This window comes from Podarcis tiliguerta (assembly GCF_965153285.1).
Source record: "Podarcis tiliguerta genome assembly, chromosome: 16".
NCBI lineage: Eukaryota > Metazoa > Chordata > Lepidosauria > Squamata > Lacertidae > Podarcis > Podarcis tiliguerta.
Genome location: NC_139549.1, coordinates 36,001,815 through 36,020,572, shown reverse-complemented (window position 1 = coordinate 36,020,572; position 18,758 = coordinate 36,001,815). Strand labels below are relative to the sequence as shown.

The following is an 18,758-nucleotide window of genomic DNA, read 5'->3' as shown; positions in this document are numbered from 1 at the left end:
ACTTCTGAGCTCTCACCCTGTAGTAATAAGGAGATGTGTTGTTCTGAATGCCCAGGAAACATATATAAGTTGGGTGGGATAAACCTAGTTCGAATGTCTATATAATACTGGCAGTGAAGAAGGGCATGCTCTGTTGTTTCCTGCTGCTACTGGGCTTTACAAGGGCATCAGTGAGACTAAGGAGAAGGATGCTGACAGTCATGGGCTGGTTGTAGGTAAGAAGGCAGGCAAGTGGGGGCTGGCTGAGGGCGGACAGAATTCAGTTGGGCCAAGCCCCTTGGCCTAATAAATTAGCCACCACTGCCCCCATCTGATAAAAGCCTTCACCCCCCACCATTCAGTTACAATTAGAATTTGTATGAGGGGAGAACAAGGGCACCCTCGCTGACCCCACTCTCTCTGCCACATCCCACTCGTTCAGTTCCATAACTCCCCATGCATTGGTGGGCTGATGTCTCCAGCAGTTGAGACTGCTCTACTTATAGGGCCACCCTAGATGGTTCAGAATGCAAGGGGAGCAAGTGGAACCCAGAATGCTCCCCTGCACCTAAATTTGTTGTGCAAAAACAAAAGCAAAATAAATAAATAAATTGCCAATCTCAACAAACCTTCATAGAAGCCATCTTCGTCCATGTCTCCGTACACATAGAGGTATTTTCCTGCTGTGAGGGGCAGCTCTGCTTCGGGGTTTTCATTTGGTCCATCAAATGGGTTGTAACTGGAGGGAAGCACAATGACCATCGCTCATGTAATTAACCAGTCAGTGTTGAGAATCTCAGGGTAGGGCAAAGAGCTCCTTCACCCTCCTGCTACATAGGAAGCCACCCTGAACTGTGTCAGACGATGGCTCCATCTAACTCAGAACTGTCTGGAAACGGCTCTCCAGGGGTCTCTCTTAGCCCTACCTGGAATTGCCGGAGATGGAACCAGCAGCCTTCTGCACGCAAGGCAGCTGCTCTACCACTGAGCTATGGCCAACTTCCACTTGCTCCCAACTTCACACAAAGCCATATCCTGACTCTTCCCCACACAGCTAGCAAGTCCGGCCCTTAGTGGGCCAGTTGGGTTTACAGCACCCAAACCCTTTCACAGCACCATTTCTCTTAAGAAGGGATGGTGGGCTGATTCATTCCTGAGCCCTTGCCTCTCTCTGGCTGGTCTCCCCCATCTGCTTTTGCACATTTCCCCTAAGAGTCTTAGGCTACCCACTATTACCCAATTCACACCTCCCACATCCCCAAAGCGGAGATACAGCAGCAAGATGTCCTACTGGAACATTGGAAAGCTTCATCTTATTCTGGGATGCCTCTGTGATCCAGCCCCTCCTTGGTCAGCCCTCACGTAGGCACAGAGTCATGTGCAGGACAGGGTGCTATTAAGCACAACTGACAGCAGGGTAGTGTTGGGCAAGTGACATGCCAGTTTCAGGCATCAAGGCCATGACAGGTCCTGTGCCTGGGACCCTTGGGAGGGTCAGACAAGGATGTCAGGGTTTGCAACCACTGGAGGGGACTGCAGAAAGAGCACTCAGCCATGCACCAACCCCAGAACACAAAGTAGGCCTCTGTTTCTTGCAGAAGTCTGTTTCTTAAGTCTAAGCAAGGTAAGAACTCAATTTGCAATGGGTCCCACCTTGCCTCAATCAGCCTTTCCCAGCACCTCTCATTGAGCGTTTCCTTATTCACCTCCTCGGACCTGGCTAACCCACATTATTTCTGCTGGCCGAGTAGTTTTTTAGCATCTATGCTAACAACGAATGTTCAGGAGCCCTAACAATTGGGAGCATGGCTGCCTTACTTCCCACATGTGCAGGATATATTTTAAAAAAACGGTGTTACAATTGTATACAGCAGTACCTCGGGTTAAGAACTTAATTCGTTCTGGAGGTCCGTTCTTAACCTGAAACTGTTCTTAACCTGAAGCACCACTTTAGCTAATGGGGCCTCCTGCTGCCACAGCGCCGCTGCCACGCAATTTCTGTTCTCATCCTGAAGCAAAGTTCTTAACCCCAGGTACTATTTCTGGGTTAGAGGAGTCTGTAACCTGAAGCGTCTGTAACCCGAGGTACCACTGTAGTTCAAGGGAAATCCCAAGATGTGAAAGGCAACTTATTTTAGCAGCAGGACTCTGAGTGGGCAAGAGAAAGTAATGCTGTCACTTCTGCCCATGGCCCCTGAAAGTGGCCAATCAGCAGGTAAAATGGCCAGCTCACCTCTCATTCTCCCCAATGCCTGAAATGCAGGAAACATCTTTCAGGCAGACCAAAAAATTTACCATTTCCTGATGATTTGTGGCAGGGCTCAGACTTTGAGGTTAATAAGGCCACTTAAAGGAGAGGATAAAAGAAAGAATATTGGCATACAACGGTGTGGGATATTGCATCATTAGAAAAACTGAGATGCAGGTGCGTACTTAGAGGCCAATGCAAAAGTTGTTTCCATTTGTCACTTATGCTACTATCTGAGAGCATGGCTGGCTCCCACCAACAGCTTTTAAAGGGATGCTGTCAAAATGAATAATTTTTGTGTTTTCCACCCCTGTTGATGTGTCTTCTTTATAGCGGACCCCCTATACTCTCTTATGGATGCCACATGAAGTATTTTGCATTGACTGCTAATAAATCAGGTTTTTTAAAAAGCATTTCAAATTGCGAAAAATAAAAAATACAGTTCACATACAGGCCTGCTTGGTGGGTTGACATTACCTATATCGAGCGATGCAAAGATGGACTTTTCCAGAGTATCTCTGCTTTGAGGTATTAGAATTTCGTTCATTATCCATCTACAATAAGAAGTAATAAATGTGATTGGTCTTCTGGGATCAGGGTTATATCTTAATCTCCTAACGTACAAATGACCACTATATATATATATATATATATATATATATGCAGGTTTTGGTGTCCTCGGGTGTCTTCCCGTGTAAAAGTTGGGGTGTCTAGGCGACGTTTCGACGAGGTCTCACTCGTCATCTTCAGGCTGGTGCTTTCGGCTTCTTGTTACTGGAACAGAGCAGGATCTCAGTGTTTGAGTTCCTATAAATACTGTTGAGGAGGTGTGGTGTATAGCCTCCAATGTTCTGGGCAGAGAGGAGGTTCCCAGGCTGGTGTGCCTTTTCTTCTTTTGTTCCTTAATTACTTGAGGGATATCTTGAGTGATTTCTTGAGTGATTTCCTGAATCCCACTTAGGTGGGTCATTAGGATAAAAAATTCAGTTGGAAAACCAAGGGGTCTATGAAATACCCTGCAAAGTCTGCCCAGCCACGTACATTGGACAAACAAACAGACGAATAAATGCACGGATCGCAGAACACAAGAATGCCGTCAAAAAAGAAGAAAAAACTTCCTCTCTTTTCCAACACATGAAAGAAACAGGACACGAAATTAATTTTGCAGATTCCAAATTGCTCTTTAACATGGAACATCACCACAAGAGAATAATCATGGAAGCCATCGAGATAGAGAAACACCCTCACAACATGAACAAGCGTGACGACACATCCCGCTTGCCAGACATCTGGAAATTAGCCCTCCCCACAAAATCTGACACCAGATCCAGAGGCACACAGAACGCCATCACCAATCAACCACACCAGACCCAAACCCAGACCCTCTCCACAGATAAATTACAGACACCATCCAGTAGCCAAACCAGGGTGGCACCTCCGGATGCTGCACCCCCCTGCAATCCCTACACAGATCTGGCTGGCACAGGCCACAAAACCACAGCTCGCCCCTATACACGAAGCCAAGCCAGAGCACAACCAAGTGCAGTACAGCCATCTTCTCAGAAAAACTCTTCACAAAGTTCAAGAGTTCAAGACACGAAGGCTTTAGCAACTAATCCACACCTAATGACCCACCTAAGTGGGATTCAGGAAATCACTCAAGAAATCACTCAAGATATCCCTCAAGTAATTAAGGAACAAAAGAAGAAAAGGCACACCAGCCTGGGAACCTCCTCTCTGCCCAGAACATTGGAGGCTATACACCACACCTCCTCAACAGTATTTATAGGAACTCAAACACTGAGATCCTGCTCTGTTCCAGTAACAAGAAGCCGAAAGCACCAGCCTGAAGATGACGAGTGAGACCTCGTCGAAACGTCGCCTAGACACCCCAACTTTTACACGGGAAGACACCCGAGGACACCAAAACCTGCATTCCTGTACCCGTGAAAATCTACGAAAGCAAATATCTCACCTCTACGGGGAGGAAACCTTCCAGCTGACAAGAACCTACGAGAAACTAGAAATCCGAAGAGCCACCATCTTATGTGATCTCTTGTTCCTACGCAACTGCCGAGACAACAACTTAATTCCCACATGCTTCCAACTTAAATTCCACTCTAAAACCCCAGCTACCGAAAGGATCCTGAAACGAACTGAACTATCTCTAATCAGAAACGAACTACACAAGAAAAGATACCTACTAAACCAAACCAACAAAGATCTACTCACTCTTCACCTCAAACTCTGTAACAAAATCCACCCTGCACTCTGGGACAAATGCAAACAACTAGCCGTCTGGAGAGCTGAAACGGAGACCTCACACAAGACAGACACACACACCAACAAACTCCACAAACTAGAGAAACGCCAGAAGCCCAGCCACCCTCCACAACAACCCATGAAACAAACAGTACATAACATATCAGACAGGATCCTCACCTCAACTGAAACCAAAGTACTCTCCAAAGGTTTCAACTTTGCAGTCGCCCCGAGACGCATCCCCACGGAAAACATCATATGCGGAGTCGAAGCTAGCCTAACCAAAATCAATCCAGATGAAGCCAATAAAATCAGACTTGAAGTCACCAACATCCTCTGCTCCAGCAAACCACCCAGAAGCAATTTACACAAAGAAGAACAGAAAGCACTCACCAACCTGAGGAAAGACAACAACATAATCATTCTCCCAGCAGACAAAGGTAATGCCACTGTTGTGATGAACACATCGGACTACCAAGCAAAACTATCAAATCTACTCCAAGACCCTACCTACCAACCTATAAAAACAGATCCCACCACCTATCTGGAAAAAACCACCAAATCCAAAATAAAAGCCTCTCCTATCAGTGAAGAAATCCAGCTAAGAATCATCCCCAGAGAAAAATCATCCAGATGCCCCAAACTCTACGGCCTCCCCAAGATACACAAAGAAGGAACACCACTCAGACCAATAGTCAGCTCCATAGGCTCACCTCTACAAAATCTCGCTAAATTTCTCGCCAAGCAACTTCAGCCCTATGCAGAATCCATCTCTTCACACGTTCCAAACTCCTTCCAGTTCATAGAAACAATAAAGAAGCAAAACCTACAACCCAATGACCTACTTGTGAGCTTCGATGTTGTATCTCTCTTCACACAAGTGCCCATTAATGAAGCCTTGACAGCCATTCAAAACAAATACAATCCCCCCGAATACATCTTGGACCTGACCAACCACTGCCTAACCAACACGTACTTCATCCACAATGGACAAAGATACAAACAGATAGAAGGAGCACCTATGGGATCACCCCTCTCACCGGTCATCGCTAACCTGTACATGGAACACTTTGAAACCAATGCTTTAGACAAGTCAGAACACAAACCCAAACTTTGGCTCAGATATGTTGACGACACCTTTGTAATTTGGCCACACGGGAAGGAAAAACTGGATAGCTTCCTCACACATCTCAACAGCCTACACCCCAAAATACAATTCACTATGGAAATAGAAACCAACAACCAACTTCCCTTCCTTGACGTCCTAATCTACAAAAAACCTGATGGCTCCCTAGGACACACTATCTACCGGAAAAAAACACACACCAACCGCTACTTACATGCACAATCACACCACCACCCTGCACAAATAAACTCCGTAGCCAAGACTCTCATCTCCAGAACCAAACGCCTGGCTGACGAAGACCACTTGACAACTGAGTTACAGAATCTCTCAAATGTGTTAATTGCCAATGGATACCAGCAAAACAGGGTTACGAAGCTAATCCAAAAAGAAACACCCCCCAAAAACCAAGACACAGAAGAAAACAATGGCATAGCCCTCCTTCCTTATATCAAGGGCACTACAGATAAAATTAGCAAAATCCTCCATAAACACAATATCAAAACAGCCTTTTGCACCAACCAAAAAATAGCCAATATCCTCAGAAACCCCAAGGATAAAATTCAGTTGGAAAACCAAGGGGTCTATGAAATACCCTGCAAAGTCTGCCCAGCCACGTACATTGGACAAACAAACAGACGAATAAATGCACGGATCGCAGAACACAAGAATGCCGTCAAAAAAGAAGAAAAAACTTCCTCTCTTTTCCAACACATGAAAGAAACAGGACACGAAATTAATTTTGCAGATTCCAAATTGCTCTTTAACATGGAACATCACCACAAGAGAATAATCATGGAAGCCATCGAGATAGAGAAACACCCTCACAACATGAACAAGCGTGACGACACATCCCGCTTGCCAGACATCTGGAAATTAGCCCTCCCCACAAAATCTGACACCAGATCCAGAGGCACACAGAACGCCATCACCAATCAACCACACCAGACCCAAACCCAGACCCTCTCCACAGATAAATTACAGACACCATCCAGTAGCCAAACCAGGGTGGCACCTCCGGATGCTGCACCCCCCTGCAATCCCTACACAGATCTGGCTGGCACAGGCCACAAAACCACAGCTCGCCCCTATACACGAAGCCAAGCCAGAGCACAACCAAGTGCAGTACAGCCATCTTCTCAGAAAAACTCTTCACAAAGTTCAAGAGTTCAAGACACGAAGGCTTTAGCAACTAATCCACACCTAATGACCCACCTAAGTGGGATTCAGGAAATCACTCAAGAAATCACTCAAGATATCCCTCAAGTAATTAAGGAACAAAAGAAGAAAAGGCACACCAGCCTGGGAACCTCCTCTCTGCCCAGAACATTGGAGGCTATACACCACACCTCCTCAACAGTATTTATAGGAACTCAAACACTGAGATCCTGCTCTGTTCCAGTAACAAGAAGCCGAAAGCACCAGCCTGAAGATGACGAGTGAGACCTCGTCGAAACGTCGCCTAGACACCCCAACTTTTACACGGGAAGACACCCGAGGACACCAAAACCTGCATTCCTGTACCCGTGAAAATCTACGAAAGCAAATATATATATATATATATATATATATAATTTCTTCCCAGATATAGCACTCAACACCGTGTGAAAGACACTCATTAAAAACAAAGTACCACTTAAGACTCTCTCTCTCTCTCTCTCTCTCTGTGTGTGTGTGTGTGTGTGTGAAATAAATATTGAAAACAGGCATTCAATGTCTGGCAAAATGGCAGAACCCAAGGGCAGAAAATGGATATATTGCCGTTGAAGTGCTTGCATTATACCAAGTCAGACCAGTGGCCAATCTATCTCACTATTTCCTATGATGACCAGCAATTACTTTTTCCAGATGTTCACTTTGTGTAAGGAGTGGGCAATTCCACATTCAGAAATCTTTCTTTCAGTAATCAGGACTCACACATCACAGGAAACTATCTTAGGCTGCATCAGACCATTGGTTCATCCAGTTCAGTGCTATCTACACTGACTACCAGCAGTCCTCCAGGATTTCAGACACAGAGTCTCTCTTAGTACTACCTAGAGTGGCTGGGGAAACCCAGCCAGATGGGCGGGGTATTGATGATGATGATGATGATAATAATAATAATAACAACTAAAGATGCTGGAGTTTGAAGCTGGTACATTCTGCATGCAATACTGGTGCTCTACCACTGAGCTATAGCCCTTTCTCTGTAGGGTTCAATGGGTTGGGTTTTTCCCAGGGCTCTCCAATTACCGATTCCCAGTCAATTCTGGCAGTGACTCACAAAGGTTGCAAGAATAATCCTCTTTTAGCCCCTGCTACCTGAGATCCACCCCCAATTTCCAACATCTCCCAGGGAGGGCTGAGAATGTCTCCTGCCTGGAACCATGGAGAGGTACTGCCAGTCAGGATAGACAACACTGAGATGGACCAATGGGTCTGACTCAGTATAATATGTCACTGAAGGTCTTTGGGAGCAAAGATGGAGTCCTCTACATGCAAAGAACGAGATCAACAGGAAGCTGGTGTACCAGGTCAGACTTTTTGTCCATCTTCCCCAGTATCGTCTTCTCTCATTGGCTGTGGACTCGGGCAAAGGAGGGTCTTGCACCACCTGCTACCTGATCTTTCGTACTGCAGATACAACAGGCTGAACCCATGGGCTCCCTTTCTAGATGTGCCCTCAAACATACAACGAAATTTCTGCACTGTCATGAAGCCACTGTGGACAGCAAAACAGCCTGCATGAATAACTCTACCTATCTGATTCCTGGGGGCTATGTGCTCCTGGCCACCCACTCTCAATCCACCCACCTCCTCACAGAAAAACGCAAACAACCCAAAAATGTTTTGCCCATCACTTTCTTCCCACTCATGCCCTGGTAGCCCGTGGAGAAAATAACACAGCCCTTCTCTCCACTCTGTTGGTACGCAATAGAACTCATAACCAAGCCCATAATAATTGCTTTGGGAGATTGCTTCCCCCTCCTTGTTATCAATCACCAAGACGGTAAATGGATGGTGTCTTTGTGGAATGGCCGAGGCCTGCTTGCAATTTCTGAAAATTGCCCATGTCAAGAACCTCTTTGTTGGTTTGACTTTTCAAAGCCCGAGTTCTCCTGAAGCATTTTCAACATAATATAGCTCTCTGCCTTTCTCGGGGATACGGCACCGCTGAACGTATCGCGAGCCAAAATCCCCACGTGGGGTACACACGCACTCCGTAATTACCAATACAAAAGGCAAACAATGAGCAATTCATGTTTGAAAAAAGGGCAAGCGAAGTAAAGCATAATAGAAAAGCCAACCTGGGTCTCTGTGCCAGTGTCCTATTTTCAGAGTGGTGGGAGTAAGATAGAGCGATAGCTGCTTAAAATACACACAAACACATTCCCCCGCTGGCTTGCAGCGTACTCTGATCCAACCTGTTTTGCAACGCACAAACAGTACAATCCTATTCCTTTCTGCTCAGAAGAAAGTCCTACAGTTCAATGAGATTTACTCTGAGGTAAGTGTGTATAGAAGGTATACACACTTTTGCCCCATTAATGTCAAACTGTCCAACTTGATGTGTCTGCAAAGGAACAATCTGAAGTCTTAAGCTGCACTCTGCAAGAGGGGCTTGTGTTTGACACCTTTTACATTTGGTTCAAAATGCAAACACTACTGGGATTGGCTCCACTTGGGAGTGGAGCTGATTCCTGATGTAAGTGGGGTGCGTGTTGTTAATTCAAGTATCAAGTACCATACAAAGTAAAGTGAAAGATGAATGCATATGTGCATAAACACATACAAGAGCGTTTCTTTTAAAATGTTGGGATGGGTAGAAAAAAAAGAAAAGCACAGTGTAAACTTACCCCCATAAGCATGTCCTGACATTTCAATATCATTTTCTTATATCTTATTCAGAGTGTGTTTTCCCTCTAGCACCACTGCTGACATCATTATTTAAAAAACCAACAGAGCTGTGTGTACCCTCTTCTTGGCTGTCTCCATTGAAGCAAGGCTCCCTCTACATTATATATGTCTGGTTATCCAGCAATTAAAACAGGAAGAGGTCTAGAATCATTACAGGAGTAACCGCTCAGGTAACACCTGAGTGTTCAGACATAGCAACTGACCAAAGTTTTGTGTTTCTTGAGTGAGCAATGAGAATCAGCGCTCCCGGCCCTCCCCTGCCCACCATTATCAAACACCCCTTTGATCCATGCCTGAGGTGAACCATTGTTTGCCATTTCACCAGAACCAGCAAATAATGGATTCTGCTTGCCCTGGAAATCGGGGTTTGATCCTAGGTTGTGAGCCTAGTTTGCAGGGCAAGTGCAAAACCATAGTTCACTGGGTCAGACAAAATAGGGAATTTTGGCTCATCTCAAAAGGACTGGAGGGACATAAGAGGATAAGGGAGCAGGGGTGTGAGGAGAGGAGGAAGTCTGCCATTTCCAGGGTGCTTCAATTTTTATAATAATAATAATAATAATAATAATAATAATAATAATAATGAATTTATACCCCACCCATCTGGCTGGGTTTCCCCAGCCACTCTAGGCAGCTTCCAACAAAATGTTAAAAATATAATAAAACATTCTGACTTTTGTTTGTACTCAACGTGCAAACTCGACCATTTTCTTTGGGACTGGTGCACACAGTCATGTTACCTACATCATGTATGGAGAACCTTGGGCCCTCCCGATGTTCCTAAACTCCCCTTAGCCCCAACAAGCATGACCAAAGGCAGAATACAGAGATTCTGAAGGACCTGAACATTTGTTTATGTATGCCACAACTGCAGCCAGAATGGTATTTGCCCAGAGGTGGAAAGAGGATGCTGTATCAACCAAGGAAGAGTGGCTGATAAAACTGTTGGATTATGACAAAATGGCAGAATTAACAGGTGCAGTAAGAAATCAAGAGGGAGGGAAATGATTAAAGAGTGGGGAACATTTGTAGAATATCTAAAAAATTATGGGATGCAAGTAAATGCATTAGTAGGGCTAACTTAAATCAAGCAATTAAAATTATTAACAAGACAAATTCTAGAATAACTAAAAAATGGAGTATGGTGGGAAATGCAGTGTTAACAATTCAAATAAGACAAGAAACCACCAAAAGGGGGGAAGTCTAAATTTTTGAAAACTGAATGCGTGTGTGTGTGTGTTTGTGTGTGTGTTAAGAAACCTCTGGAGAGCCAGAGGTTCCTTAAGCCTGATCTATATCACCAGCCCTTCTTAACAAAAAACTAGTCCCAACAGTTGAAGAAGAGACAGGTTTGTCCAAAGCCATTTTCAACTTACGTCTGATTCAAACCTGCATCTTGGGCTGCCAGATCGTGACCGGGACAGGAAAGTTGGCTTGATGGACAATTGCTCTGGTTTGTCACCGGATAGTTGTAGGGGTCGTATGAACTCTGAGATCACACAATGGCCTCCTGAGGAGCTTTCATGACCTGTGTGAAAACGAGAAAGGTAGTAACATCTCAGGAAACTAGCAGATATAGTGGCGATCTTGCAGCAACACACAAATTATTATTTTTATTATGGGGGACCGCAGTTCCATTACCTTATGTTCCAGCCCCTTTAGCTACTGATTTTAGATTACAGGGGTGGACAGGACTCTCTTGGCTTACCTCTGACAGCTGCCTATGTTACTTAGTCTTATGATGATGCTGCATGAACATCCAATCACATCTTTGGGACAGTTCCCATTACACAACCAGTGATGGGAGACAATTTTCCCTCCTTCCTAAGCATATCCATACACTAACATTGGCAACAGGAAGTCCGTGGGCTCCGAAGAGGACCAGCTGTACCCCTAGAACCAACCCAGAGTCCAGAAAGGTGTATCAAGAGAGTGGTAGCTTGAACATATGAAGATTAGTGATGAGTGAACTCCCCTCAGCTTGACTTAGAAATCAATCACCAATTATGAGTATTTATTTTTTTAAAGAGAGAGCTTTGGAGGGAGCTAACTTTTCCCCAAAAGGTATCAATTAGCTCATCATGTTGGCTACATGGTATTGAGTTGGTTTCAAATCCCATCTTCCTCCCCCAAATCCTGTACACCAGTTGCTTCCCACATGGAGCTCAAGGAACATCCCAAATGGGGATTCTTAAGGCTGCAATGTGCTGTTTCTGGCCTTCTGAACAAGATAGGGGAGCTGTCCAACAGCAAAGGTGCTGAATGTCGAACAGGAGAGCAGCTGTTTAGGATGATTTGAGGAGGAAGGCCAATTGCAAAGGCCAATTCTCCTTGTTACTGTCCTATGGCATGGGTAGGAAAACTAAGGCCAGGGGGTCGGATTTGGCCCAATCAGCTTCTAAATCTGGCCCATGGATGGTCTAGGAATCAGCGTGTTTTTACATGATTAGAATGTGCCCTTTTATTTAAAAGGCATCTCTGGGTTATTTGTGGGGCATAGGAATTCGTTCATTCCCCCCCCCCCAATATAGTCTGGCCCCCAACAAGGTCTGAGGGACAGTGGACCGGCCCTCCACTGTTGACCCCTGTATGGCAACCCCTTTCACAACCCTCCAACAGGTGGAGTCCAAATAACATCTGGAGAGTCAACAACATTGACGACCCTTGGATGACCTTATGTTATCACATTCACCGTGTGATCCCTAATTGGCTGGGAATGTGTGGAGAAGGAGAAAGAGAAGAAATGGCTCTAAAGGGGTAACAAAGACAGTCACAAACAAAATGGGGGGGTATGTTTGGGATTGTTGTTTTGAGGGCATTTCCAAAAAGCACAACTTTCATCCCAAGAGCTGTCCAAACAGCATTTGGCACAGACCTTATTACTATTTTAATCTTCTCCCAGAAATTAATAGTCTATGTCTCTATGACATAGCTGCAGTCTACTCACAGTATCTGCATGGTGCTAAGATAGACTTGAGTGTCTCTGAAACACAGCCATTTTGTTTTATACATGCCCTAAGAAATCGCTTCTACCGTAGGCAAAATGGAGGGCACTCCACAGGGCTAAAGAGTCCAGACCGCAGGGAGCCCTCCAGAACCAGATGCCATCTCTGCATAGAGTCGCACAGAGGCTGATGGCTCAAACTTCAGCGGGCAAGAATGAAATGTTTGTGAATCTTAAGCGGGGGTGGGGGGTGGAGAGATAACTTGCAGAGGGTTAGTGTATCTGTCTCATTTTAACTTGCTCACATTTTGGACCATTTCACACATTGTGTGCCAGGGAAAGCTTAGCGCTGAACTGGGCATGTAATTGTCAGGACTAGGTGGTGAACTCCGGCAAATTAACTGCTTACCACATGAAAATAATGGTCATAATAAGCCTCTCCACACATTCAAATTTAGGAGAGTGCAATTTAGTGGATCAAAGCTCTCTGTCACAAATCTATACCATGCATTTAAAGCTCATGTCTCCCCCTAAACAATCCTGGGAGTGGTAGTGTGCCAAGTGTGCCAGAAACTGTGTCCTGTGATGGCTAAATTACAGTTCCCAGGATTCCCTGGGAGATGCCTAGTGTTTTAAATGTGTGTTGAATGTGATTTAAATGTATGGTGTGGGTGTGAACCCAACAAATCCACTTTTTGCTGTTAGGAAAGTGATGGGGAAATGCACAAAGAAGGTATTGGATATATGATTGATTCATGGAAATGCATAATCACTCCACAATCAAATCAGGACACTCATTCTGGCATAACTGCCTTGCAAACAATCAGAAAGAATGCTCAATAAAAAGCAGGCATCATTTAATTCCCATGGAAGCTTTATGCAAGAAAATCAGGATGAATGCTCAATAAATGGGTCTTTTGCAGGCACCTGGAGATATTTAAAGCATGGCCAAACAATGGGGGGAAGGAGTAATGTAAGAATGAGCCACAAACATGTGTATCTCACAGGTATACTCAGGAAAGCCAGGATTAGCTCTCTATATATTTGGACGCTAAACCTGGTACTTTCTGGCTGGAAAGGGCTATACCACAAGAAGGACTCTTCAGATTGGTCCTAAGTTTGCAGTTTGCAGCAACACATTGCACGATGGCATCACCACCTCCAGGCAACTGTTTTACAGCAAAGGGCATGACAGGAAGCATTGTATTGTCTATCTGCAATTAGTAGGGCTATGAAGCCCCACAACATATAGTCTGGGCTAGGGAAGAAATGGAAGGTGTAAGGGGCTCTTGCAAGCACACCAGAGAGCAGAAAAGAGCAGGCAACAGCAAACTCATTTTGTGAGCTGATTTCGAGTCAGAGACCTGGATGAGTCAGATATAAATTTTCACCCTGAACCATATGCACAGATCCAGGCTTTGAAAAGTAGACTGTAGACTATTTTAATTAAAAGGAAGGGGGAGGGAGGCAGAGAGGTTCAGAGAGGATATTTGAGGATGTCAGCACCGTCCTAAATTGGCCGCTGTGGCTTTGCTACAGCTGCTGCTACTGCTGATATAATTAGGCTCCATTTGCTATTTTCTGCTTCCATATTTGCAGCTCCCAGGGAACTACAGTGTAGAGCAGAGGCAAACAGAGTACGGCACGTCTCTCCCTCCCCCCCCCCTCAAAAAAAGAACCCTGCTTCTTCAAAATGGCCGTTTTGCAGACACAACGTGCTGCAGCATTTATAGATTTTGTCAAAAAGTCAAGGAGCTAATTCCGCACCTGACGGGGTACGACCACCTTGTCAAAAAGCCCTATGGAGTCCCAACACTTTGGTTAGAGAAGCAAATGCCCTTTCCCCCTCCTGCTTGTACACAAATATGGGTGCTGCCCAGGAGGACTCTCCTGAGTGAGTGCTGTGGGCCCTGCTCTTGCCACCTACCATCTGGCCTGGGGCGGGGCCTGAAGCCTCACAAGGACTGCTTGCTGCCTGCTGCCCAGGAGGACTCTCCTGAGTGAGTGCTTGTGGGCCCTGCTTTTGCCACCTACCATCTGGCCTGGGGCGGGGCCTGAAGCCTCACAAGGACTGCTTGCTGCTTGCTGCCTGCTGCCCAGGAGGACTCTCCTGAGTGAGTGCTTGTGGGCCCTGCTTTTGCCACCTACCATCTGGCCTGGGGCGGGGCCTGAAGCCTCATAAGGACTGCTTGCTGCTTGCTGCCTGCTGCCCAGGAGGACTCTCCTGAGTGAGTGTTGTGGGCCCTGCTTTTGCCACCTACCATCTGGCCTGGGGCGGGGCCTGAAGCCTCCCAAGGACTGCTTGCTGCTTGCTGCATGCTGCCCAGGAGGACTTCCCTGAGTGAGTGCCTGAGGGCCCTGCTCCTTTCTGCCACTTACCACCTGGCCTAGGGCGGGGCCTGACGGGCCTCACAAGGACTGTTCCTGCCACCTACTATCTGGCCCAGGGTGGGGCCTCACAAGGACAGTTGTTGCCTCTGATGCTGCTACTGCCCAGGAGGACCCGGAGGGGTCCAGAGTTCTTTTTAACATGTTTTTAAATCTCCCTTTCCCTTTAGATTTTTTATATATGGGGGTGGGATGGATGTTTGGGTGGGCTTGGGAATTGGTTAGTTTTGACGAATCTGTAATTTTGGCAGTTTTTATTTGTATTGTTTTATTGTTTCTGGGCTGTTTTTTGTTTTTTTGTTTTTTGTACTTATTGTTTTAAGGTTTTATTGTGTTAGGCTGCGGAAGAATAACATTAATTGCCATCAATGGAGGCCACTATGAGGCTTGGGATTCCTACCGTGGAGGGGCGAGGGAGGTATGGCGGTGGGGGCAGATATTATAGGCGAAGGGGATCGAGATATGGATATGCTCGTACCCCTTCCAATCTGCGCCTCATCCCGAGGGACGAGGGTAGGGTGAGCAAGGATTACTCACCTCCGTCACTGGTGTTGTGCAATGCCAGGTCTATAGGCAACAAAACCGCCACCCTGCGAGATTTCTTTATCTCGCAGGGGGTCGACCTGGCTTGTGTGACGGAGACCTGGGTGTGCGAAGGGGCAACAGTTACCTTGCGAGAGATGGCGCCCCCGGGTTTCTCTGTCCTCCACCAGTCGCGGACTGTGGGCCGGGGGGGAGGGGTGGCATTATTAATCCGGGAAGATTGTCCTTTCAGGGCTCTACCATCGCCATCGATCCCCGGCATTGAATGTGTTGGCCTAGTGTGGGGCTCCGAGGAGAGCTTGGCTGTCTGGCTGGTGTACCGGCCACCTAGCGCACCAGCAGCCACCCTGTCAGGCCTATTGGAGGCGGTGGCCGGCTGGGCCTTGGAGTTCCCTAACCTATTGGTATTGGGGGACTTCAACACCCATGCTGATGCCACTCCCTCCTCACAGGCTCTGGACCTGGTGTCTTCCATGGCGACACTAGGGCTCTCCCAGTTTGTTTCGGGCCCCACACATCAAGCAGGTCACACGCTGGATTTGATCTTTGGCGTAGGTATAGATGTGATCATGTCTCCTTCGATGAAGGTACCATGGTCTGATCACTACGCTCTGAAAGCCAGGATTGACTTTCCACCCCCACCCTGCTTAGGTGGCGAGCCAATTTGGGCTCGCCCGCAGAGGCTGATGGACCCTGATAGATTCCGCCAAGCCTTGCGGGACCTTGCTCCCCCTGGCGACTCATTGACTGAGCTTGTTGAGGGCTGGAATATCCAGCTCCTGGCAGCCATCGATGAGATCGCACCTAAGCGCCCTCTGCGACCCCGCAGAAACCGGGCTCCCTGGTTTACCGAGGAGCTCCGGAAAATGAAGCGGGACCTCAGACGGCTAGAGCGAGTATGGCGGGGTGCCCGTGACGGAGCCTCAAGAACATCTTATAGGGCTTTTATGAAAACCTACGAGATGGCGGTGAAGGCTGCTAAGAAGTCTTACTTCTCGGCCTCCATTGCATCCGCTAGCTCTCGCCCGGCGCAATTATTTAGGATAATCAGGTCTTTAACGTCCCTTGAGGGACAGCCAAATTTAAATAACAATTTGACACATAGCTGTGAGGCATTTGCGAGCTTTTTTGCGGAGAAGGTCTTGTTGCTCCGCCATGACCTCCCTGCCAATTTGGATACAATAAAGGAACTGGAGGCCCCTCGACTGTCCTCGGGTCCAGTATTGGACCACTTCAACCGGATATCCCCAGCCGATGTGGACAGACTCCTCCGAGCTGGAAAGCCCACCACCTGTCCTCTCGACCCGTGCCCGTCTTGGCTGATTAGAGCGTGTCCAGATGAGGTGCGGGCCCTCCTGGGGGATATCATCAATTTGTCCCTTGGCACGGGGACATTCCCAGGAGAATTGAAGGAGGCAGTGGTGCGCCCGCTCTTAAAGAAAACATCATTAGATCCTTTAGATCTATCCAATTACCGCCCAGTTTCGAATCTTCCGTTCCTGGGTAAGGTGATTGAGAGAGCGGTTGCTGAACAGCTTGGTGGGTTTCTGGATGAAACATCGGCTCTCGACCCATTCCAGTCCGGCTTCCGTGCTGGTCATGGGACCGAGACGGCTCTGGTTGCCCTAACAGATGATCTTCGTAGACAGCTGGATCGAGGTGGGTCGGGGCTGCTGATTCTTCTAGATCTGTCAGCAGCTTTTGACATGGTCGATCACGAACTTCTGGACCACCGCCTTGCCGACGTGGGGATTCAGGGCACAGCCCTTCAATGGCTGCGCTCGTTTCTCTCTGGTCGGGGACAGAGGGTGGCGCTTAGGGGGGAATTGTCATCGCGCCACTCCTTGGTGTGTGGAGTACCTCAGGGTGCGATACTCTCCCCGATGCTTTTCAACATCTTTATGCGCCCCCTCGCCCAGCTTGTCCGGAGTTTTGGGCTGGGTTGCCATCAGTATGCTGATGACACCCAACTCTATCTGTTGATGGATGGCCATCCTGACTCGGCCCCAGACACACTGACCAGATGTCTGGAAGCTGTGGCTGGATGGCTACGTGGGAGCCGGTTGAAGTTAAATCCTTCGAAGACAGAGGTCCTGTGGCTGGGACGGGACGATATGGGATTGAGGGGGCAACTCCCATCTCTTGCGGGGGTGCAATTAGTGCCAGCACCGTCCGTTAAGAGTTTGGGTGTAATCTTCGACACCTCCCTTTCAATGGAGGCGCAGATTGCAGCTACAACAAAGGCGGCATTTTTCCATCTCCGCCAAGCTAAGCAGTTGGCTCCTTACCTCTCTCGCCCTGACCTAGCCACTGTGATCCACGCGACGGTCACCTCCAGACTGGATTATTGTAACTCGCTCTACGTGGGGCTGCCCTTGAGACTGATCCAGAAACTCCAGCGGGTGCAGAATGCTGCAGCGAGACTCCTTACGGGGTCTTCGCTGCGAGATCACATTCACCCGGTGCTATACCAGCTGCACTGGCTCCCGGTGGAGTACAGGATCAGGTTTAAGGTGCTGGTTTTAACCTTTAAAGCCCTATACGGCCTAGGACCCTCGTACCTACGGGACCGCCTCTCCTGGTATGCCCCACAGAGAAACTTACGGTCTTCAAATAAAAACATCTTGAAGGTCCCAGGCCACAGAGAAGTTAGGCTGGCCTCAACTAGTGCCAGGGCTTTTTCGGCCGTGGCTCCGATCTGGTGGAACACTCTGTCACAAGAGACCAGGGCCCTGCGGGACTTAACATCTTTCCGCAGGGCCTGCAAGACAGAACTGTTCCACCAGGCCTTTGGCCAGGGCACAGCCTGACTCCCTCCATTGGCAATCTTCGCAGAGCTCTGGCCCAATGGTTGCCAGTGGCTTGAATTAATTAATTTTATAATGAATGATTTTAAAGTGTTGTTTGTGCTGTTTTACTGTTTTTAGCCGCCCTGAGCCCGGCTTCGGCTGGGGAGGGCGGGATATAAATAAAATTTATTATTATTATTATTATTATCACCCTTTCCAAACACATGTTCGTGGGTGCTTGGCCCAGAGGTGCTCTCAAGGCAGGCTTCCAGGGCCCTATTCACAAGAACCTGGTTAGCTACATTTTGAATTAAGTAAAAGAAGACACATTGCTATCTTAAAGAGGGTTCCATATGAACCGAGCCAGACCCTGCGATCATTGTCTCAGTGCCTCCTCCATGAGATGACTGGAGGGTTATTGGTTTGTTTTTGTTTTTATTATGTACAGTGGTACCTCGGGTTACAAACACCTTGGGTTACGAACACTTCGGGTTGCAGACTCCGCTAACCTGGAAGTAGTACCTTGGGTTAAGAACTTTACCTCAGGATGAGCAGGCGGCAGCAGGAGACCCCATTAGATAA

The 18,758-nt window shown here is 47.2% G+C and overlaps 1 protein-coding gene across 18 annotated transcripts in view; it reads right to left on the bottom strand.

Moving 5' to 3' along the window:
• RIMBP2 (RIMS binding protein 2) overlaps window positions 1–18,758 on the bottom strand; it is a 276,487-nt gene that overhangs the window by 46,339 nt on the left and 211,390 nt on the right. For all 18 annotated transcript variants that reach the window (XM_083418105.1, XM_083418106.1, XM_083418107.1 and 15 more), the window contains 3 exons: window positions 10,889–11,040; window positions 2,705–2,781; window positions 609–718 (listed from right to left, as the gene is read on the bottom strand). In XM_083418105.1, coding sequence (XP_083274231.1) covers window positions 609–718; window positions 2,705–2,781; window positions 10,889–11,040 — 339 coding nt within the window. The remainder of the gene's footprint in view (window positions 1–608; window positions 719–2,704; window positions 2,782–10,888; window positions 11,041–18,758) is intronic.